Here is a 25,535-nt window from a genome sequence, read left to right as displayed (position 1 = left end):
GCAGTTAAAAATAATTTCTAATTTTTTGTCTGTATAGCCATTTAAAGTAAATTCAAAATTTTTTTTTTCCTAACCATAAAATTTCAACTTCTCAAATATTTTACAGTGTGCAGGAATAATTAGGCTATGACACTATTTAGTTTACCATATTTTAAAACATGACCAAAATAAAAATTTAACTATAAATCATGATCCTGTGTAAAACTTTCTCCCCTTCAATAAAAATTACAAAAGAAACAATATAAAATAAAACAACTGAAATAAAAAGAAACAAAAATTATTTTATTTTTATACTACCTGTCAAAGAAGCATATCACGATATGTACATGTGAAATGGAATAATTTTTTTAATCACCGTTTAGATAAAAGTGAACAAAAAAGAAATTAGGTACAACAGTTTTGGTATTCTTTGCCCATTAAGTAAGAAAGCAATCTTTTGAAGAAAAAAAAAAAACTGAAAAAACCATGATACATGATTTGTTTTCATTCACCCAATTCTCTTTCTGGCTTTCTGAGAAACTGGTACAAGTCAGACTCTCAACCACACTTCGATCAAACACGGCTTTGCAAAGCTACACGAGAGCCTCCTGCATGGCAAGCACACGAGTGTGAGCACCACTCCACGAAGCACAAAGCTGGCGGCAGGAGGTGCGAGCTCAGAAGCTGAACTTGAGCTTGCGAGGCTCCATGAATCGCTGGATGACATCGCATGTGACCTCGGCACGCCGCGCCTGGTGCGTGGACACCAGCTCCTGCAGAACGTCGATCAGCACCTTCTTCAGCTCCCCTGTCAGCATGGCTCCACTTGAGTAGTCCTGTTGGCAAGGGCACCACAGAAACTCAGTTTCAGCATTCTGTCTGCACTAAACATCATGGTTAGGGACAAGATTATATGGTGAATAGCAGTAACACCGAAATAACTCCGAAAAGCATGTCAATATACTGCATAACACTGAAATGCAAGTTAATACATATAATGGCACCAAAATGTAAGTTATATCATGGAATTAAGCAGCATTTATCCAAAACTTTATTAAAATTACAAAAAAGAAAACTTCTAATCTTTGAAATTTAAGGATGTCATCTGGACGTTGGAAGAAAGACACTACATTTACCTCTATGAGACACAGTTAAAAAGTACTTGAGATTTTTAATTTTTGTTTGCGCAGGAAAGGAATAAAAAGTACATTTTACGTCAGTCTGGTGGATTTAAGTTGCCCTGTTACCGCATTTACAGTGTTTTCTAGCATAATCGTCGCACATTTTATTCTAAAATCAAGTTTGACAAGTAGGGGTGCAACGATTATGCGGAAACACTTTTTTTTAGATAAAGTATTCATAAAAACAAAACCCATTCATGGAAAGTACGTTTATTTACAAAGTGAAGTATAAAAGAGCACGCCAAACAATTTAATTTAACAAGTCATGCAACAAAAACCTTTCTTCAACTTTAAATAGAAAAACAAAATCTGTGACCCAAATGCAAGCCGAACGAATGCGTAACTACCGTAGTAAACACCACGAGTATGCGGGATATCAAATGTAGTTAACTCGATTCCGCATAGAGAGCGCGCGTTGCATGCAATCGGCTAGATATCGATATTCGACTACGTGTGCGCGCTCTACACGGGAAGCAACATAACCAAACAGTAATGATTGCAACGAGCGCTGGCTGCATTTTTGTAAGCGGTAAACTGCAGCGATGCAGACGAACAATGAAGATTATAACGTTTAAAAAGTCTTTAAAAGAAAATTTACACATCAGACAGCTTCGTATTTCCGTTATTTAAATAAGTACGCAGTAATTTCTGAATAAATATTATATTTATACTTTAAAATACATTGTTTTATACGGAAATGATACCTACACAGAGCGCTCGCCATCTAATAGCGGGACCAAAAACATCATGCGACATTTACGCGAGAGGTTTTTTTTTAATCCAAATTTTGACGCCCTAAAATATGGGTGCGACGATTACGCACGTGCGACGATTATGCCATAAAAGAGGGTATACTTTTCTGACCCCACCAATATCACGAAAATGGCCTTATTCATCCTACTTTTTTGTGGAGTAAAAATCGTCAGAATTTAAGGAACTCACCAGTCGGACATGCCCTGAACTTTCTTCAGGGTGTCTACTAGATCTAGTAAATAAAATTCCCTGATTTTTCCAGGTTTTCTAGGTCTAAAACTGAATTTTTCCAGGTTTTCTTTAACACAATTACGAAATTCCACGAAACTGAAAAAACTGCATAACAATACATTGATGGGTTTCAAAGTATTTCAACTTACTTAAATTAGTAAAAATATTACCTTCTTCTAGACGTGGTCAAAGTGACTCAATTGATGGCAAATAAAACATGCTGCTACAAATATTTCACAAATTTACTTTTGCAAAAAACATTAGTAAAAGGAAGCTCCCGTCAAATACGCAGTGACTCAACTTTTGCGTCTATAGCACTTGCTTCAGAACAAGCCAAATCCAACACTCGAGCCTTCTTAAACTGCAATGCCTTGATCTCCTCTTCAACTCTTCTTTTTTCTGCCTTCTTCTTGTCTGTAGCTTCCTTTTATTTTTGTTTTGTTTGCAGGGCTTCCTTACGCCTACAACTAGCATTTCTTATATACTGTAACATGGACTTGATGATATCAACATGCTCTACACCTCCAGAACGTTGAACAAAGACATACACTTGTCTTTGTGCAATCAGTGTTTCTTCCTGCAAGTTTTCAGTCAGCAGATTAGAATTCACTGAAAATCCTCTTTCCAATGATGCATTTCCATCATCATCCTCACAAACTTTAGAAGGCCTGTTTTGGCAACTACTGTATGTGCCTTAAGAATGAGCATCCACAAGTGATCAAGGCGCCCATCTTCTCGAGAAAAAGACGAGAACAGTGCTTCAGAATCTTGCGAGGAACATACCAACTGATATGATCACTCAATGTTATCAGCTTCTTGTCCTGATAGCCACCTGTTTTGAAGACAACATTATAAACTGTACTTCACACGCTGTTTCCTCACACCCGAATTTAAAGCCATAGACGGACATAAGCAGGAAATTCCTTTGGTAAGTTTGTACTTTAGGGGACTTTTGTCTTGAAGTTCTTTTACCATAACCTTTGGACAAGTCCTAACATCATTTTTCAGTAACAGGACAGACTTTTCTGGTACTTTCTCTTTCTTGATGGCATGGCGTACTGCATAACCCAACTTGATATTGTTAGCAGTCAATAGATTTTCCTGGTTATCTACATCCAATCGAGATACATTGCATTTTTCCCTAAAGCTCTTCAGTACCTCTGGTTTTACAAACTTTCCTGCCAAACCTAATAAAATGTCTAACAGTGAATCATTCAGAAAAGGTGCCATGGGTGCTTCACTTTGGAACATTGTGAGAAACAATTCCAGCTCTGATGCCAAAGAGTGGAAGAATGTAAATTTTACTTCTAGAAGATTATCTTCAAGAGCACTTTTCACTACATTGAAAGACAGATGAAATAGAAACTTCACTAACAAATTTCTTTGGAACATTGTAAGAAACAAATCCAGCTCTGATGCCAAAGAGTGGAAAAATGTAAATTTTACTTCTAGAAGATTATCTTCAAGAGCACTTTTCACTACATTGAAAGACAGATGAAATAGAAACTTCACTAACAAATTTCTTTGGAACATTGTAAGAAACAAATCCAGCTCTGATGCCAAAGAGTGGAAAAATGTAAATTTTACTTCTAGAAGATTATCTTCAAGAGCACTTTCCACTACCTACATTGAAAGACAGATGAAATAGAAACTTCACTAACAAATTTCTTTAGGTGGGGTAGTGTTTTCATGGCACGCTCAGCAACTGCAGTATTTTCTAACCATCTGATTGCACAAAATTTCTTGGGAAAAAGCTCTGATCTAGTTATTCTAATGTAATCTGTCCTCCTTGCAGGTACATGCTTAAACAAATAGTAACTGTGCCTCAAAAAACTAACAACGTCCCATTGTGTAGCAGAAATTCCAGTTTTGAAAGCACCATGGACCGTATGAAGCCCACAGCTACCAATTTCTAGCAATGATGGCGAATCTTCACCAAAAGTGTCTGTGATATGTATTTTCAAAGCTAACAAAAATGCCCAGTTTACGTTGAGGGCATCCATAGATACTTAAAATTAAATGCACCTGTCGGTATAATCCGAACGTGGGAAGTACATGCTGCAGTACGTCACGTCAGCAGGATAACAGACCAGCTTGAACCAGTTTGTATCACGTGATTTGAAGCCACTTCCGAATCCGATGGAAAATAAAAGAAAATGGACGTGGGAACTGTTCGTTATTTGCCATTCAAAAATAAAAATGGGAGGGGATACACATGATGCTACGTCAATGCAAGCTGATCAATAAACAAAAAACGTATTGCCAACTACAACCTACCAAACAAAAATTCCCTGATTTTTGAAAAAATTCCTTGTTTTTTCCCTGATTACAATTTTCCCTGATTTTTCCAGGTTTTCCAGGTTTTCCAGGGTCAGTAGACACCCTGTTTCTTGCATTGATTCCTGCATTTTAACACGCATGTCACCACGGGAAATTCTTAATGGCAATACTAGAGGTAAACGTCTGCATCAGCGAAATTGCACTCCCGCCTTGTTGTGTCCTCTGTAACGGCCTGCCGGATGCTTCCCCACCCACCTCGCTGAAAGAGTGGAGGGAGGTGGGATGGGGGCTGAAGCCTTGCCAGCGTACTGGCATATCAATTACGTCTTTTCACCGGAATGATCGCATGAAGTTAAAACTGTGGGTGAGCATTAATACATGCTCCATATCATTCAGTACCTACCTGTGTCCGCGAACTGAGTTAATGTTAATATGTTCTAACTAATTTGTGCAGTAGAATGTAATGTTATAAATTTACATGTATTAATTTGTGTGCACGTACAAAAGATTTATTTGAAGATGAGTAAAAAGAAGAAAGAGTACAGGAGATAGAATAAAAACATTTTTTGATTAAAATACATATAGTAAATTAAAATGTTCATTCACAGCACGGCTGTACTGGTGGTACCATAGAGGTTTTCCAGTAGTTTTGATAATAACTGTGAAACAATCACATTGAAATCAACAGTATATGTATAGTAGCATTGAATATAAATAATACTTATAGAAGTCGTCAAGCCATAAGAAAAATTTTGTGCAGTTTTGAAGCTAGTTGGACTGCCCGACACGAGATGGCATTGTAATTGTCTCAAGCTGGTGGCGACATTGTGTGGTGGGCGGGGAAAGTATTAATAAAATCATTATTACGTGATTTATTTTTGCCTTAGAAATAAAGTTTGCTGGTTTCATGAATGGCCCTGGAGAAAACAGATCACGGAACAAGCAGGCCGCTTTCTCCTTGGGAATCTGAGGTCATATTAATTGACTTGACCTTTGATGATTCACATTTTGCGATTTATTGTATACTGGAACATATCAATCACTAATGTTGTTTAGCCTTACTATTTTGGGTGTGCTGGTATTTTTAATCAAACATTGATTTAAAAGCATTAAACTATAAGCTAGATAATAATAACTTCAAAGGTTGAGACCTATACAAATTTCATCATAAAATAAAACAACCAAAACTTTCTACATATCAATCAAACAAAATATTAAATTAAAATGGCTCAATACATTAAGATATTGTTTTAGATATTCTACCGATAATAACTTCACATATTTTGAGGCTGAATATCTCGTTACCTGAAATTCGAAAGAACAATGTTTGATGTAACAAACACAATCTGATATCAAACAACATATAAAATAAATTTTTCTCACAATTATGATTTTCTGTATAGGGCCTAGAGATGAAATGGGCTGACTGACCGAATTTGTTTCCTTTAAAGCTTTCTAATTTAACAAAAAATTGTGTTAGGTATTGGACATTATAGCCAAGCAAAATAGAAAATGAATCTTGTATAATTTACTTATGGTTTCATTCAAATGAAAACCATTCAATGAATGCTATAATGTGATTAAAGTCAACATTCACTGCTAACTTAACGTCACCAAAAATCTTGTGATCGCTATATCGTGTTTTCATTAACTCCGCGAAAAAAAAACTCTAATGAGAAATTTTAGGGTGTTTCCCAATACTGTTTTTCACTAAGTTGTAAAGCATGGAAGTATATTTGGTGTAAATGCAAAATTTGCTTATATAAAATGATTTGATTTAGGGTTGTTTTAAACATGATTTATGGGTATTTTAAATATACCAACATAAGTAATTTACGAATATACAGCTCATCATATCTCTTCTTAGACTCGTGTGATGAAAGCTCAAAAATAATTATTAGCATATAAGTGTAAAAGCTTTTATGCACACTGAATAATTTTAGCTATTTTTTCAAATATTTTATTCTCATAGTACTAAATATATTGTGGAAAGACTGAGAATTGTTTGACGATAAGCTTTAAAGCTGCAATTTTTTTCTTATATGCAGTTCTGACAAAAATTCACAGTCAAACCAGGGAACAGATAAAGAGAATGACAATAAAATTATTCTCTGACATTGGTTTTAAATATCTGGGAAAAAATTTGATGACATAAGTATGACCTAAAATAATTAAATGAAAAATGATTCACTGAATCCTGACATTTGTGTAATTTGTCTGTCTGCAAAGGGAAGTCACAAATAATTTCCCAATTTAAGATAGCTTTTATCACCATGGTGTGAAAATATTTTTCACGTAGGTCTGACCAAACCAGTCAAAATTTTGGAAGAGGAAGAACTTGATTAATTGAAAGCTACCAAATTACTTGAATTCTAAAGCCATTTTTTAAAAATAAAAGGTAAACCATAAAATATTAACAGAATTTAACATTATAGTCATTAAGATGCCACATAAGATAGGATCAGAAAACAAACTATGTTTATTATCTGTAATTTTAATTTCTCAACCATTATTTAAGTCTACTCAATGTAGATCAATCCTAGTTTTCTTTAATGTAATTTATTATAATTTTTTTCAAACCCAAAAAATTACTGATTTCCAGGTTTCTAAACCTATAAATCGTGATAAGAAAATAATAAAGCCCAAACTGCCTCGGCCATGAAAGTCGGCTTTCAAATTTTATTACAATAAGTTTTTTTATTCCTGTTGAAACTGGGAGTTTGTAAAGTCACTCATGATTTAACCTCTCTCTGCCACTGCATTTTTCAAGAATGAATTAAAGTGTTTATAATAGCTATAATGCATTATACATAAGCCTACTGGATATGTTTGTACAAATTTTCACAAATCATATTCAATTAAAATTAATTTTTGTTGGCAATTTCCATTATAAAGAAAAATGCAGTTGTGCAGCGTCGCTTCACCAACGCTTGCCCGAGAGTGAGGAGTGGGCATATTATTATTATTATTATTATTATTAGAGAGAGAGAGAGAGAGAGAGAGAGAGAGAGAGAGAGAGATATTATAGTAATTTCGCTGCTCACTACAAAACATGCAGTAAATAAGTGTCATATGTGTCCAACAAAATTTTTTAAACTTTTTCTTGAGATTCCACCACACTTACTTAATTCAGTCTCCAACTATTTTATGCAGTTTAGATTTTAGGATGTAGGATACGTTTTACGAAACATGGCTTTCAAATTTTTCCATATAACAAATTTTGGAAAGATAACCTCTGATATGTTTGAAATCCTGTCAAATATCTCTGACTTAAGTTTGTAAAATTTTTAAATTTAAACATTTTTTATTTTTAATGCATCATGCTGGCTGCATGTGTCCAATGGACGTGTCATGTACGCGCTCTACGTTTTGCTATATGCAGGTTCATCATCTGCCTTAGGGATATTGTATCTTTCACAATTAACTCTTCACTGCTTCATCTACAAGATACTGTGGGGTTTCCAGTGCTCCCGAATTATGATTCTATTTCTGATTTAATTCAATAAGCGTATCTGACAATGTTTCGTTCTCCTAATAAGACAACATGGATAACTCTCCACAAGTTGCACATACCCTCTTTTATCGCATAATCGTCGCACTGGCGTAATCATCGCACCCATATTTTTGGGCATCAATATATGGATAAAAAAAACCTCTCTCGTAAACGTTGCATGTTTTTGGTTCCGCTATTAGATTCCGAGCGCTTCGTGTGGTTATTTTTTCCGTATAAAACAATGTATTTTAAAATATAAATCTAATATTTATTCTTACATTACCTCTTACTTATTTAATTAACGGAAATACGTAGTTGTCTGATGTGTACATTTTCTTTTAAAAACGTTTTTAAACATTATTACATTCATCTTTTCGTCTGCGTCGCCGCGGTGTACCACTTACAAAAATTTAGCCAGCGCTCGTTGTAATCATTAATGTTTGGTTATGTTGCTTTCCGTATAGAGCGCGCACACGTAGCCCAATATTGATATCTCGCCGATGCATGCAACACACGCTCTCTGTTTGGTCATGTTGCTTCCCGTATAGAGCGTGCACACGTAGCTGAATATCGATATCTCGCCGAGTGCATGCAGCACGCGCTCTTTATCGAGTGCCGAGTTAACTACATCTGATAGCCCGCACTCTTTCGTGGTGTGTATACGGTAATAGTTACGCATTCGTTCGGCTTGCATTTGGATCACAGATTTTATTTTTTTATTTGAAGTTGAAAGGTTTTTATTGCATGACATTAATTTTAATTGTTTGGCGTGCTCTTTTATACTTTACGTTTTAAATAAACGTACTTTCCATGAATTTTTGTTTTTATGAATAACTTTATCTAACAAAAAAAATTTTTTTCGCATAATCGTTGCACCCTTACTTTTCAAACTTGATTTTAGAATAAAAAGTGCAACGATTATGCGAAAAAACATGGTAATAATGAAGAACTAATCAACTTAGTAAAATCTCTTTGTAATAAAATTGAAGAATTTGAAGAAGGAAAATTTTATCTTGAAAACTTTATTGACCGTTACTCGATCTGAAACATCTGAGATAAAGCATGAGCTGTTTCAAATTAAGCAATGCTTAAATTACATGAGAGACTGTGATTTATCCTTTAGTCAAGCATTAAAAAAAGTTTTTACCAACAAAAGATCTGATGTTGAATCACAGAGTAAGCTCCACCTGACTCAGTTACAACTCCACGTGTTTTGCTGGAAGGTATGACCTTGCGCAACTCTCATCCTATTGACAGTGAAGGATTCACCATAATGCAACATGGACTTAAGTCTAGTTCCAACGGGAGTGCAGATACCAAAAATGATCTGAACCGAAAGAAAACACCACTGAAAGTCGTATTAGAAAACTTCTACGTTAATAATTATCTCCAAATCAATCTATAAAAGGACGAAAGCCCTCTTTGTTACCAGGGTCAACCCTAAGGTTAATGAGAATGAAATCACAGACTACATTTCCAATGAACTTAACATGTGTCAGTGAAAGTTACAAAACTTCGAACAAAACATGACTTGTACACCTCGTTCCATGTCTCTGTACTAGAAGAAGATTTTGAAAAAATCAACATTGGCTTCTGGCCTAGTGGATGCTTAATACACCATAATTATGAAAACTTCACCCAGACCAAATTACAAGCTCTACTTCGGATGATCCATCAAAACTCAATAGTTATACTGCCAATTCTTTAACTACCAACTCGATACCTTCTAGTTCGTCCCAGGTGCTTGGAGAGGCATTGCAATAGACCTTCGGTGCAGGCAATATCTAAGGAGTCGGTAGTTGGCTGTCAAAACATCAGAGGACTAAGAACAAAATCAAATGAATTTAGTATAAATTCCCACTACTTTACAGAACAATATTTGATCTTAAGAAATGACAGAAATGAGCAATTCAGTAAGAAGAAAAGAGGTGGTGGTAATTGCAGTTGAAAAACACAAGTTTATTTCTGTTCATCCCATTGAAAACCATGATTTCCATGAAATTGAAAGTGTTTGGTTAAAAAATAAAATTTTGAAAAACAGTAATCTAACGTTATGTAACACCTATCTACCCGGACACCACTCCAAACACATTCTAAGCGTATTTTGAGTCATTTAAAGAAAAACTAAGATAAGATAAATTATTAAATCTCGGTGACTTTAATGTTCCTGACATTGATTGGCTAAACATCCTTAACTGTCACTCTAAATCCAAGGCTAATCATTTACTTAATTTTGTTTCAAGCCTAAACCTTTATCAATGTAACAAAACCCCAAGGTTAGTAGAAAGAGGTTGTCTCGATCCCATAAGAACAATGTAGACAGCCCGACACTCCGCTCTGACGTCATCTGCAGCCCCGCCGTTCCCAGCCGTAATACTACACCTGCTGACTGACGGCGCTCTCTTATCAGCTCGGCTCGTTTCACATGTCTGATACGCAATACTTATAGTATTTCATTTATGCTTTGTAGATTACTGTTAATTATAATCGTTTTGATATGCTTTTCAAATGACAACATGCTGTGACTGAAAACAAGGATGAATTATTATTTCAACATATTTTTTCAGTGACAGTAAAAATTTTCAAAATATCAATGATGAATCCGTGAATTTTTAAAAATTAATATAATTAACATGTAACTAGTAAACAAAATGGTTTATTTGTAAATATTTCTCAGCAAGATTATAATGTTTAAAATAATTGCATATCAATTTCTTAGTGTTTAATAAAAGTAGCCATAGCTACATTTTGGGAATGTTTGCAATATAAATAAACTGAAGTTAGATTTAAAAATAAATTTCTAACATGAATAGAGCAGATTTCGTGTAATCGTTTCATCCTCTTTTGCATCATACTCGAGCGTTTTCTTCACTTTTACTTCATCAAATGAAAGAACAACAATGCGTTCAAAGTCTAGCAACGAAGAACGTGCTACATTCAAAAATTCAAACATGTTTACTAGGATTCCTTTTTTCATGTCAAATGAAGATGCCCATCGTTGAAGAGTTGAAAGTTCAGGCAATGGGAAGTTAAGTTTCTGTTTTAAAAATAAATAACATCGCTTACTGAAATAACGCAAAGTGAAAGCGATTGCTATTTCCTCATTGGTCCAGTATACTCTTTTTTTCAACGAAAGTAATATCAATTTGATTTTTTGGCAAAAAAACAAAAAAAAAACACTTGAAATGATATTCTGCATCCGGAACTCTAACGAAGAACGTTTTTTTTTGTTTGTTTTTAAGATTTACGTTTTCTTTTTGAGTTTTTTCATGACTTCCAAATTTAAAACTGACTTTCTTTCGGCAAGAAACAAATTTTCTTTAAGAATTTGGATTTCCTTCCTAAGCATTTCAACCGAGTCATTGTTAGAACAAGACTTTGAATGCTTTAACTGACTACAAGAACAGGTTTCTTCCTCACTTACATTTTCATTTGAATCTACGATTAATTTACATAACATTTTTTTTTTCCCCTGCATTTAACTCGGTCATCTCGGCGCACACAACTTTCCAATGTTTCTACAGGTGTTGTAATTCCAAGTTTTAATGAAGGTACAGCATTTGGTTTAAGACGTCTTTTAGCGCATGCATTTAACAACTCAGCTTTCAAGTCGCGCTCGTAATCATCATCTGTAAAGTGATCTGAACATATGTAAGTTGTTTTTGGATTCCACTCACCATCACGTCGGCATTTCTGAACCCACACTTTCAACAGATGATCATCACATGAGAATCGATGATATTTTATATGATTTGTTTCAGGTAAAGATTTTGTTTTTACAAACTATTTGTACACACATCCACTGTACACCGCGTACCTGGCATTGTAATGTTTAAATACAACTTGTTAACAGCGTTTAGCCTAACAAAACAAATTCACTTTAAATTCGTGTTCTTAACATTTTGCCTGCTAGTTATAATTAACGAAGCACCTGTGCACTTATGATATAAGCAACACCAACATTTTATAACACACGCACTCTCAATTAAACTCCTCACAACAATAACTCCCCCTGCATTACGCTGTAGTTTGACACGTTATTACGAGCAGATGTGCTTGTAAACTAAGTAACTGATAGGAGCGGACGGGCTGGCAAGCCGAGCCGGGGCTGCAAGTGACGCGATGCGCAGAACGATGCGCAAGCGATCAAGGCAACCTCTCTCTAATAACCTTGACAAAACCCAACCTTCACAAAATCTATTAGATCTTTGTCTAACTAGTAAACACCAATGTACTGTGACCAATTCTGAAGATGTTCTTATCAAAGAAATTTTATATCATCCACTGTTAAAAGTTGTCTTATCAATTGACACTACACAACGTAATATTAATTTATTCTCTGTTTTTAAAAATTACGAAGATGGCAATTATCTTGGTCTTTATAATTCTATTAAAAATCATGATTGGACAAATTTCTATAAATCTTCCGATGTGAATGAACTTATTGACCAACTATCTAAATGTATAACTGATAAAATTGATACTTTCATTCCACTATCTACAAAAAAAAGTATCTAAATATCCTGTTGGTTTTCCAAAGAATAAGTCAATTCTTGAAAATCCAAGAAACACTATCACAAACTGTACAAGAGGAATAATAACTTTTTTCATTAAAATTATTTTTCTTATTACCGGAAACAAGTGAAAATTCTTATAAACAGAATAAAATTAAATGATCAAGTGTAACTAATAACACTAAGAGTAATCTCAAAAACTTTTGGTAGTATGGAAAATTAATGAAGGATAGTTATTATGATCAATACTCTTTAAAAATCAATGATGTTATGTGTAGTGATCCTTCTGTGTTGTCTAATGTTTTTCTAGTGTCTATGTGTCTTCCACTTGTAACTCTCCAACTCCTAATACTGATATGAGTTTACAGTGTACCAACTATTTCTGAAAATCATTTCCTTCGGGGAATTAAGGTCCTAAAAAGTCAAGCTCAACAGGACCTAATTAGCATTCTGAACTTCATTTTGAAAGGTTGCTCCCATTTGTTAGCACCATATTTTTAATACAAGTTTGAAATCAAAAGTGTTTCTTAAGAAATGAAAAATAGCCAAGGTAAATATTTAAAAAAATTTATGTCGAAATTTCTAAATTTGTATCTCAGTAATAGATTATCTAGTAGTCAACACAGCTTCAGAAGAGGAATGTCTACATCTACCAACTTAATTACATTTCTCAATCTCAAATATAATGAAGAAATTAATAGGGGACAGGTAGATGCCTGCTACTTCAATTTGGCCAAAGCTTTTGACACTGTTAACCACTCTTTATTACTTAAAAAGTTATCTCAGTTTGGTTTATGTGATAACTATATAAATTGGTTTTCCAGTTATTTGATAAATAGATGTTAGTTTGTATCTATAAATAAAATAATAATAATTCCTCTCTTTCTTCAATGCTAGTTCTGGAGTTCCTCAGGGTGTCAATTTACGCCCTCTCTTTTTTAATATCTTAATTAATTATATCACCAGTGTCTTAAAATACTCCACCGGAGTGCTTTCTGCAGATGATTTGAAAATACTGTATTTACCCATGTACCACCCGCACATTTTTTCTGAAAAACAACATTCTAAAGTCGGGGTGCGGGTCATACACGAAATTTGAGGTTTTGGACAACAATGAAGACTGAAAAAATTGGATTTATAGTACATTACCGAATGCTGGACGCATTTATTACAATGAAAATACAGCGAAACCCCTTATTTACGTTACCGTTATTTACTTTTTCCCGATATTTGCACCATTTTATTTCGGTCCCGTTTTAACCTCATATGATGCAATGCAATAAATTGCAGTTGTTTACAACGCGCGTATAAACTGCTTCCCGCAATTTACGCGGTTTATTCTGAGATTAACGCTTTCTAATTTAAATAATCGTAATACGACGTATTCTGATGTTTTTTCAAGACGTTTTTAAAAGTATTAAACTTTATCCGTAACGTGTCGGGAGTCGCTGTAATCCACTAGTGATGAGCGGTATTACCGGTAACCGGTAAAAATAACGGTTACGAAAAAATAACCGCTACGTTACGTTCCTGGATCTCTGATAACCGGTTACCAAGAACGAGAGAATATAAACTGAGCGTGGTTGAACACATCGCCCGATATAGCGCCGAAATACAATACTATGATTCTAACTTTTGTGTAGTAGCTAGCAAGGAAGATGCTAGATGTCGCCATATGTGCATTTATTTTGCGTAAAACTTTTTAAAACGAAGTTTTTCATATTAAGAGTTATGATGATTGGACATAACAACACTAATCAGAGTTTTATTTATTAATTTACGATCCCATATCGAGTAATCAAAACTTATTTGCTATAATTAATAACGAATAATTAAAAGTCTTTCTTGGAAAACGTTCATATAAAGATCTCATACCGTTATATCGATTTTAACGAAAATGTCGATATCATATTTTACCTTACAGTTCTCGGTATTTAAAAACCGTTTAGAGTTTAGAAGTTCTTGGGAATTGTTGAACATACACAGTTCTTGCTATCGATAGTATCGATTTTGAGACAGCTACAAGTATTTTAATTAAACTGTCTAATAGACATTATCTATTCACAGGGTTTCCCCCTTCAGATTTCTCGGTTATACAATATTCGTTTAGCAGTTTATTTTTTTATCTTCTTCAAATAGTTAAGTTCCAGTTATAAACTGCCTTCAGTTTTTTTTAAAAGTATTATTATTTTCGGTAATGTACTAACGTGATGTTTTAAAGAGCTTTTGAGACAACCAGACAATGAATACTAAATACAAGAGACGGAAAACAAGTAACATTTGGAACTGTTTTATTCCGGTCAGTACTGTGCAAAATTTGTAAGCATAAGTTGTGTTACAAAAGTACAACAAATAATTTACGAAAACACTATCGTCTGAAACATCTCGTAATTTTACCAGTGAGCAGACCTACTTCAACTACCAGCACTGAAAATGCAACAATTATTAATCCAGCGAATGTAAGTAATAATTATTTTTGAAATTAAAATTACAAGTGTTAGATTCCAGTGTTATAAACCGAACAGAGCTATCTGCTAATATTTGAAGTAAACATTTTTGTACTCGCAATCACATAAACAGTCATAATTTCGAGATCGACAGATCAGTTCTCGATTCGCGATCGACCGAAACAGTTCTCTATTCGCGATCGAGAGAAACAGTTATTTATTCCCAATAGCCCGAAAGAGTTCTTTATTCGCGATCCACCGAAACCGTTCTTATTTCCCGATAGCCCGAAACAGTTCTTTATTCCCGATAGCCCGAAACAGTTATTTATTCCCGAAAGGCCGAAATAGTTCTTTATTTGCGATTCATCGAAACAGTTATTTATTCCCAATAGCCCGAAAGAGTTCTTTATTCGCGATCCACCGAAACAGTTCTTATTTCCCGAAGGCCCGAAATAGTTCTTTATTCGTGATCAACGGAGTTATCTGCTCGCGGTCAACATTTTAACCAATTCTTGATTACCCAACACTATTAGGAAGTGGCAGGTAGGTTAAAATAAAGCATATACAAATCAAATTTTAGCAAAATATGAGCTAAATTTTGTCAAAGGTTTCAATCATTGTCACTCTGACAATGCTTCATAATCATGCAAATAATCAATGTGTTTGAATCAAATTGTATATAATTTCATATACAATCGTAACTAAAATTATCATTAAAAAAAATAAAATTACCATAATTTGATGGATTAGTGTGGGATGGAAGACAGATTATTACGTTTAGTAACTGGTAACGATAACCATTTAAATAACCGGTTATTGAGATGGAACCGTAACTGCCATTACCAGTATTGAAAAGTAACGATTTCACTCATCTCTATAATCCACCTATAAAACGTAAACAGCGCCAGTTGGCATCATTCGGTATAGAGCGCGCGCACGTAGTCGAAGATCGATAGCGATAGCTCGCAAACTTCTTGCTACGCGCGCGCTCTGTTTATTACCGAGTTAACTATAACTGGCAACCCGCGCCATTTTATGCGTATCAATACAACTCACGTTTTTGCTACGGGTTTTTTTACGTTGAATAAAATGGTTTTATGGCATCACTCATTATTTTTAATTATTTGGCACTACGAGCTTTATTTTTATTTGCAGGATGTTGCAACGGACTGAACAGTTGACGATTGTGGTTATTGCATACAAACATTTTAAAATTTATTTCACCAAATTTACGTCTGTTGTTTAGCAAAATTGATCTACTATAATGACAATGAATATTACTGGGTTTTTTTTCTTAATATTTCATGCATTTGTGTTAGTAAAATTCTGTGCTGCAGTTATAAAGAGTTTTCTTTGTTGTTACAATGACAGACTCTTTTTCCCTATTTATGCAGGCACATGTAAATAGACATTACAGTGAAAAAAAATTTTTTCCAGAGAGTATGTTGAAAATTTGGGGTGCGGGTCATACATGGGGGCGGGTGGTACATGGGTAAATACGGTATACAGGAAAATTAGTACTCCTAAAGACTGTTTATTATAACATATTAATAAAATCAATAATTGGTGCATACACAATTAAGTTAGACATAACAAGGATAAAACTAAGATAATATCCTTTACGAGGAAATATTACCCAGCGAAGTACGACTATAACTTGTTAAACTCTCAAATCATCAGAACTACATTAATAAAAGGTCTTGGACTCTTCCTAAACTACTTTTTCATAAGCATGTCAACTATCTATATTCTACTACCCAAAGAACTTTGGCTCTTATAAAATTCATCACTTTTTTTACTACTAATTCAGATTCTATTTTTTCCCTCTATTTTTTTAAAATTAGATCTAATCTAGAATATTGCTGTGTCATTTGGAACAACATCAAGTTTACTGATAGCAATAAAATTTAAATCATTCAAAATAAAATAATTGAATTAATCTAAAGAGAATTCCATATTCTATCCTTACACCTCTCTCGTTTGTAGAAACTATAATGATACATTCTTTATTAACAATTGCTACAACTCTAAAAATCAATCTAAGTTTATCCTTGAAAATTCTGGCTTGAGAGTACCACAATTCAATAGTTGTTAAAGATCTACTTTATGCACAATTAATAACAAAAATGACCTTATATATAGACTGATTTCTAATTACAATAAATTATATTTGTAATTCTATCGGAGGAATAAATTTAAATTTTAATTTTAATATAATACTAATGGTATCAAAATATAAAACACCAGGAACAAAAAATTATTCTCTAAAATTTCTGCAACTACTCGAACTTGGCTCGATTTTTAAGAATTCATCTTGATTTAAAAAAAAGATGAAGCGTGGACTCGACTTGGCTTAGCGCAAATGTATTACCGTATTTATTCGCATAATGTCCGCAGTAATTTGGCTACATTTTTGACAAAAAAAATGGGGTGCGGACATTATGAGGTGAAGTCCGAAAAAAATTTTTTTCCTCAAAATTTTACGTTTTGTGTAAAGTAAAAAAAAATTGTTCTCTCATTATTAGTTTACTAGCAGAGCGCTGGTGACTGGCGACCCTCCGCAGCGGACGTGAGAAACGTGACAGGTGTCGAGATAATTGGGTGCCGGCGATTAGTGGAAGATGCCACTCATTTTTTTCTTCTTCTCTCACTCACGTGTGCGCTCTTACGTTCAGAAGTCGCAGCCAGCCTACACAAAATAAACGCTTTGCTTGAAAAGATATTTTTTTAATCTTTCATTGAGATGGCCACTGACGGCACGGGGCAGATGTCTAATGTCTGCATTAGCCGGCGCCGGCGAGCCTCCCTCCCTGTCCCTTGCCCACTGTGTGTATAAAAAAACCATGCGCATGTACCCCCACCACTTCTCCGCTACCTCCCCTACTTTGTGACGTAGTGTGAGTTGACGTGTACTGGCTTGTGCTATATATAGCCCATCCCCTTGCAACTCTCGTGACAGGCAGCTGCGCAGTAGAGTGCGAGTTTTTGAGTCTGGACGGTTTCACCACGCTACAAAACCCTCTCAGCGACCGCTCCAGAGAAATTAACAACTCAAGGTCAAAGCATTGTTGACAGCATCGGTAAATATCCATCCCGTTAATATGTCTTTCAGGGGTGGCCAAGGTTGCTTTGTCTGGTGCGGACTTTATGCGGATTTAAAAAAAATTCCATTTCAAGTATTTAAAAAGAAATGTGCGGAAATTATGCGATGGCGGACATTATGCGATTAAATACGGTATTAAATTTGAACTCTGCTTGACTTGACACAAAAATTTGCAAACTCATCCATTTCTAATAAAAACATAAAGAATGTTTCTGGAACAAAAAATGTAGGGATGGGACGAATCCTGATTTCCTCGAATCCAAATCCTAACTCAAATCCTAGACTGGAATTGCCGAATCTCGAACCCAAACCCGAATCTTTTAACAGATGATGTCCACATATCTAATGAAAGTGAGATGTATTCTGCTTGCACTAAAAGTCCCTTGACTTTATCACATGTAGTTTGGTACATTTCTGGTATAAGTGTATATAAAGACAAAAAATTTTTCTTGAGAAATTTCAGTTTTAGTACAGATTAGCGGTTAGGATTTTTTCTATAAATAACTAGAGGTCTGCGAGCCTAAGAATTTTACTTCGAGCTGAGCTCGAGCTTTTGTGGTACAGTTACACTTTTGGGAAATTATTTTTATTTTAAACTTAGTATAATGTTTGAATAAAGTATTCAAATGAAGTGGGCTTATTAATTTTGGGTAACTATTTACAGTGTGTGTTTACATTTTGCACTGCTAGGAAAAAAATTACATTTTTTTTCATTCAATCTTACCTGTTTCCATTGGTTCATTAGTAACTGATATCATCCAACTAACATAACCAAGTATATGTTTGAGTAAATGTAACATATCTTTGGAAAAATTTCATCCTTGTCAATTTTTCTGGAGTCCTTACTGAGCTTCAACAAACTTAGCACCAAAAATCATGTTGTTTGAAAAGTACATTCACATTGTTTCAACATTTCCACTTTTCCTCACAATAATTCTGAGAGAGATTGTCACAGAGTATTAAATTATGTTCTTTAATCTATCATGCAGAACAATAATTTGTTCTGCACGTTCAGGAGTTAAATTAGCTCTACGATTGGAGATAGTGTTTCCAGCAAAAGAGAAGAGTCTCTCTCTGGCAACCTGCGTGGCTGGAATGTTTTAGTAAAATTGCTTAACCTCAAAATTAGTGTCATAAATATCTGTAACTGGTCATTAAAGTTTAATCAATTGAAAGTAATAAAAATAAAAGCATTTTACTTAATTCAATTTACACTTGCATAAAAACATACACACAATAAACCTACATGGAAATTAAAGTCTTTTTCAATATCCTGAAGTCTGAAATATGTTTACTCATGTCATCAAATGTAGAGCTGTACTGAAGAAGCTGATTTTGCCAATATTTAGTTGAATCGGCATTTCTGCCGACTTCCGATACAGTACGCTTGTTAATTTTCGGCCGATATTACTGAAAAACGAAAGAGACTGCCATAACCTAAAAATCCACGAGTACCGTTTTCACTTTTCGTAGTAGTACTGCATTCTTTCAGATCGCATTATTTCTTAGCAACATGTGCCAACCGTACATATCAAAGTTTAACATCCTCTTTTTTTTTTCAACAATGTTCTTTAATTTAATATGTCATAAATAAATAATACATTACTATCACGGTAAAAATACATCTCGGTTGTTACGGTAACTATAGTGCAAATATGGTAGCTATCATGCTTCTGTAGTACCTAATTATGGTATTCTACAAAGAATCTTGTTCTTTTTATGGTAATTATCTTAAAATAACTATTGGGTTTGTACTGTAGTTATGGTACATCATCCATATTTCTTCGTATGTTGTTGTTCATTTGTCTTTTCTTCATATTTTTGTGCGCCATTATTTGAGACAGGAAGTTTCAGAAAAAATTTTAACGGACTTTATATCACACATTTAATGGCGTAAATGATGAGACCTCGGGCAATTTAAACGCTTTATACGGAAAAACCTACCATGCGGGACCTCGTAAGCGAGTTTTACTGTATTTTCCCCCCCGTAAATAGTAAAAAACTGAATCCTTTGACGAATCCTATATCAGACCTGCCGAAGCTTCGAATCCCTAGGATTCGGCGGATATTGGATTTGGTCGCCCCATCCCTAAAAAAATTATATTGCAGCAAAAGCATTGTACTGAGAATATAGTATCACACTCCACCACAACCTATACTCACTATCACACACTACCATCAAACTCAGAGTGCTTCTACAATCTCACATTCAAAACATACTGTATATTGTATGTTATGTTCTTGAATCATGCCTAACATAATTTACATAATTATTTTCTGGTTTTGCTTAAGAACAAGTACTTGAAATGTATGGTGTAAATTTTAATATGTGGCCTGAAAGTATAGTTTAACAAGTGTTGATTTTTGAAGTGTTTAAATTAGCACAAAAGTGTTATACAATGAAAATTATAAAACAACAAAAGTGTGGTAAACATATTGTATTACAATTTTCCAAATTCATCATCTCTACTTGCATTTAAAATATATAAAATTATTGCATAATGGAGGATTCCATAGAATTAGAACTGATGGTCATGTATTTTTTTCCCTACACTGTTCCAATATTAGCTATAACCTTGAGTAGCACAAAAATATTTTAATTCCATATTGTTTTAAAGAAAAAGTTACAATATATAAGATGTTTCTTCCATGAAAAATTCTTAGAAGAGTACAAACCTTCCTGATCTGCTCCAGCTTGTCATCGTCTTCCAGAAAGAAGCGCAGATACTGGTATGAGATATCCACTTCACAGTTCCCACCTTTCTCCCGGTGCTCCTGTACGGAGGCCTGCCCTCCAGAGAAGGCATACTTGTTTATCTGAACAGCAAGAACAAGGTACAGATGGTGACATGTACAATATTACATGCATAATTTTCTATAGTAAATTGTAATTTAAAAATTTGCAACTAAGGGTCCTGTAGCAAAACCTAATCTCGTACGCTTACAATTGTGTTCAGCCTGACACCGCTAAATATCAGCCACTAACACAAACCAGAAGTTTAGTATTGTAACACAGAAAGTATATGAAAACTGACAAAATGTGAAGGGTGATTTCAAAATGGCATTTAGGGACTAAACACATATTTACAATACGTACATTTATAACACCAAACAAGCATACATGGAGGAAGCAATACCCTCTTTTATCGCATAATCGTTGCACTCGCGTAATCGTCCCACCTATATTTTTGGGCGTCAAAATTAAAAATACCTGTCGTATAAACGTCACATGATGTTTTTGGTTCCGCTATTAGATTCCGAGTGCTTTGTGTGGTTATTTTTCCGTATAAAACGATGTATTTTAAAATAGAAATCTAATATTTATTCGGACATTACCTTTTACTTAGTAGAACCTCGTTATTACGAGTACGGGATACTTCGAGACGTAAAGACGTAAATCATACTAAATTAAACCAGTAATTACGAGTGCTTCCTTGTGGCCCTTTCGTAAGTATGAGTGATTTGAATGGCATCTTCAAAAAAGGAAAAACACCATCAGTTGAAACAATACCGTTCACGCAGTAAACACAAGACAGCTGCGTGGCTACGCCGGCGCCAGACGGACTGAGTCCTCAGCAGGTATAAGCAACAATCAGGGGAGGAAGAACTGGTGACAAACAAATGGTGCTCCCTCTCTCTTTCCCTCCCTCTCTTTCTCTTGATGGCGCCAGTTGCTTCCCATCGTAAGTTGGCGGAGGGGTAAATCTAAAAATAGACCAGCCAACAACCATTCCTTCCTTCCTTCGCTCCTTTTTTTTTTTTCCACTGCTTCACATACCTTTCTTCTGTGACCGTGAATGGCGCCTGTCTTTGTATCAGGCCATTTCATTCGTGATTAAATCAAAAACCGCTGTAGATACAAAAAATTCCATAGACACTTTCTATTCGTAATTTAATTTGATACAACTTTTATTTGACACGTTTTTTCACTATAGTGCACCGTTTTCAAGTTACAGTGTGAAATTAAGACTGTTTGGACGGTCCAGAATCTAACTTAACTTTAATCTTTTTATAGTCGGTTATTACGGGTACTCATTGTTACGAGGATTTTTCCCACCATTGTCAGTTCACGTAGTGGCGAGGTTCCACTTTATTTAATTAACGGAAATACGTAGTTGTCTGATGTGTAAATTTTCTTTTAAGAACGTTTTTAAACGTTATAACGTTCAACTTTTCGTCTGCGTCGCCGCGGTGTACCGCTTACAAAAATGTAGCCAGTGCTCGTTGCAATCATTAATGTTTGGTTATGTTGCTTCCCGTATAGAGCACGCACACGTAGCCCAATATCGATATTTCGCCGATGAATGCAACGCCGCTCTCTGTTTGGTTATGTTAGAGGTGGGTCGAAAAGTATAAACCTGATACTTTCGCACTGATACGCGCCTGTATCAGGAACGGCAAACGAGTACACTTTAAAAGTATCAGGTACTTTATTATCAGTTCAGAATTCGCCTGGAACAACACCACGGCCAATGTGCGCAGAACCCGATCGCAGATGACGGTCTCTTGGGCAGAGCTTGTGAAAGGGGAGGGAGCAGGAATGACGAATAAGGGATAAAGAAGGGAAATAATGTAGGGGAGGAAGTGCAGGGGAAGGCGTTGAAGGAGAGGCGCAAAGCGAAATTGTTACGAGTCGTTTGGTTATTGTCCCACATCAAAGTACGCTCAGAGCGCAGTGCGTGCACAGACTCGTTCAATAATAAAACAAATCAAATTTTAATATTAAAAAGTACATTAATACAAGATATAATATTGTGCACCTAACAGCTATGAAAATGCAAATAAATTCTCAGTGACACTAATAACAGATGTAATCAACATTTTTCCGAAAACAATTAGTAACTAGTGTTTTCATACATTAAAAGATTACGATTTTTAAAAAATTAAAAATTAAAAAAAAAAAAAACAGATACGTACATTAGTGAGCATACTATATCAATGTTTACGTTTCAAATGTTTCTTCAGATTAGTCGATGATGATTTATAACTCAGTTTTTGTTTACACAAATTACAAGTAGCAAACACATTATTTTCCGTAAAAAAATTCCACACAAATGAAGTCTTTTTCGTGCACTTATCCATTCCTTATTTCACTATAAAGATACTAACTACAAAGCATGACAGCCCGCAACAATGTACACGGTGATACACGGCCAGGGCGAACTGCAGTGAATGTTGAACTGATTGATACTGGCTGTATCAGGCGGGCATGAGAGTAACAGAGGTAGAGAATTACCGGGCGTGATAAATAATGTATCAGATTCTCCTTCCCGTCGCACGGTCTGCGTACGCGGAACTTTGTTGCTTCCTGGGACCGTCTGATACAGAAGTATCAGAGACTTGTAACTAGGTACATTTCTGTATCAGTATCAGGTTGGAACAGATACCGAAAATTGCTGTAACAACCAACCTCTAGGTTATGTTACTTCCCATATAGAGCGCGCACACGTAGCTGAATATATATATCTCGCCGAGTGCATGCAGCGCGCGCTCTCTGTCGAGTGCTGATTTAACTACATCTGATAGCACGCACTCTTTCGTGGTGTGTATACGGCAATAGTTACGTGTTCGTTCTGCTTGCATTTGGATCACAGTTTTATTTTTATATTTGAAGTTGAAAGGTTCTTGTTGCATGACTTATTAATTTAAATTGTTTGGCATGCTTTTTTATACTTCACGTTTTAAATAAACGTACTTTCCATGAATTGGTTTTGTTTTTATGAATAACTTTATCTAAAAAAAATAATTTTTTTTCTGCATAATCATTGCACCCCTACTTTTCAAACTTGATTTTAGAATAAAAAGTGTGACGATTATGCGAGGAAACTCGGTACCCACACACATGTAATACTCTCTGCAAGGCTTCAATGTACAATTCCATAGCATAACTGAACAGTTTGCACTTTCTGTTAAAGATGTAGGAACCTTTGTGTATTGGTGCCTCTGTGCTTCAGTGGAATGACCGAGGATCTCAACTCGCATACGAACACACTCTCTTGGATGTAAGACACATTAAGCAACATAGCTTTTTAAACACAGATAACTGATGACATTGTAACAGTATATACTGTAACACTGTAACTGTTGAGCATGAAAACCCATTTTGAATGGTATTTATCACACCGGTGTTATGTTATAAACAACGTGTGTATCAGTTGGTGGTATAAAGCGAATAAAATGTTAATAATATACTGTGTGATATTGCATAATTGTTGCACTCGCATAGTCCTCGCACCGTTCTTCTAGGACGTCACACTCTACGAAAATAAAGCTTGCACAAAAGCTCATTGTTTTGACCTCGCTGTTAGATTCTGAACACTTTGTGTAGGTAGTAAACATGATAAGATAAAGCACTGTGCAACAGCAATCTGTTTACAAGTTGCTGTCAGGCAGTTTGGTAGTTACCGTATAAACCCACGTACCACCCGCCCTCGGGTAAGATCCACACCCTTATTTTTAGAATGCCATGGTGGGAAAAAATGTTTTTACTGCATATCTGCATGGAAAAAAAATAATTTAGTCGTGATTTCTTTTCCTTTCAAACAGTAACAAATCGTAAAGAATTACCAAAAACGTACTATGCTATTTATTACAGCCTTGGCATTTGTGTTAAAAGTGTACAGAAGGCAGGCAACTGCAATGTGGCAACATCGCGCGAGTAGAACATGGCTTCGGCACGCGTGACAATGCCCAGCTCCCAGCTGTTTACAGTTACAATTTTCGGCGTCCATTATCGTGCGCTGAGAAATGACTTCGTTCAAACAAATAAACGATAAAGCACGCCAGTCCTAGTCACGCATAATAAAAACTATTTTTATTACATGCATTATAAAAAACCTTGTGCCTAAATGTGGCATATTCAACATAAAAATATAAATTAGGTTAACACAAATACGGCATTTATTTGAGCTTAAATAAAAGTGACGTACAAAATCACACAGACAATAAAATTAACAAAAGAATAACACGATGTCACAGCCGTCAGCCAAGAACGGACTTAACCTTCCTCACAGCTGTTGTCTACAGTGCTGCCAGTGTCGGAGCACTCATCATCGGAGCTTAAGCAGTCGTCTTCCATGCTGTCGAGCGCATTTGAAATGCAGCACTTTTTTAAACTCTTTACGACTAATGTTTCTGGGATCGCAGACCAGGCATTGAGAATCCACTAACACTCAAGATACAAGCTTGGTCGCCTTATTCTCCCCGTCGGTGTCATTTCGTGGTTTTCGCTCGCCATCCACTCAGAGTATTGCTGCTTCAGATGCATTTTAAACGGCCTATTGATACAGACGTCAAGGGGCTGCAAAACTAAGTTAATCCTCCAGGTATTACGACCTGATCTGTTCCCCCATCTTTCAGACGATTCTTCGTTTCCTCGGTTAAATGACCGCAAAAGCTGTCCAACACCAGCATGCTTCCAATATCAAAAAAGCACCGTGTCGTCGTTCCCACACACATTTAATCCAGTCCACAACCATTGCATGGTCCATCCATCCCTTCTCTTGAGCCCTCACAATAATACCATTAGGGAATTTTTCATTTTTTGGAAGCGAT

The 25,535-nt window shown here is 35.2% G+C and overlaps 1 protein-coding gene across 1 annotated transcript in view; it reads right to left on the bottom strand.

The window, feature by feature from the left end:
- Nucleotides 1-261: 261 nt before the first annotated feature.
- Nucleotides 262-25,535, bottom strand: part of LOC134531035 (tryptophan--tRNA ligase, cytoplasmic) — a 53,150-nt gene continuing 27,876 nt past the window's right edge. Inside the window, exons 6-7 of the mRNA XM_063366527.1 lie at nt 20,658-20,798; nt 262-815 (exon numbers count right to left, since the gene is read on the bottom strand). Of these exons, the coding sequence (XP_063222597.1) occupies nt 657-815; nt 20,658-20,798 (300 nt within the window). The 3' untranslated portion in view covers nt 262-656. The remainder of the gene's footprint in view (nt 816-20,657; nt 20,799-25,535) is intronic.

Source organism: Bacillus rossius, chromosome 3 (assembly GCF_032445375.1).
Source record: "Bacillus rossius redtenbacheri isolate Brsri chromosome 3, Brsri_v3, whole genome shotgun sequence".
Taxonomy (NCBI): Eukaryota; Metazoa; Arthropoda; class Insecta; order Phasmatodea; family Bacillidae; genus Bacillus; species Bacillus rossius.
This window is presented reverse-complemented; position numbering and strand designations above follow the sequence as displayed.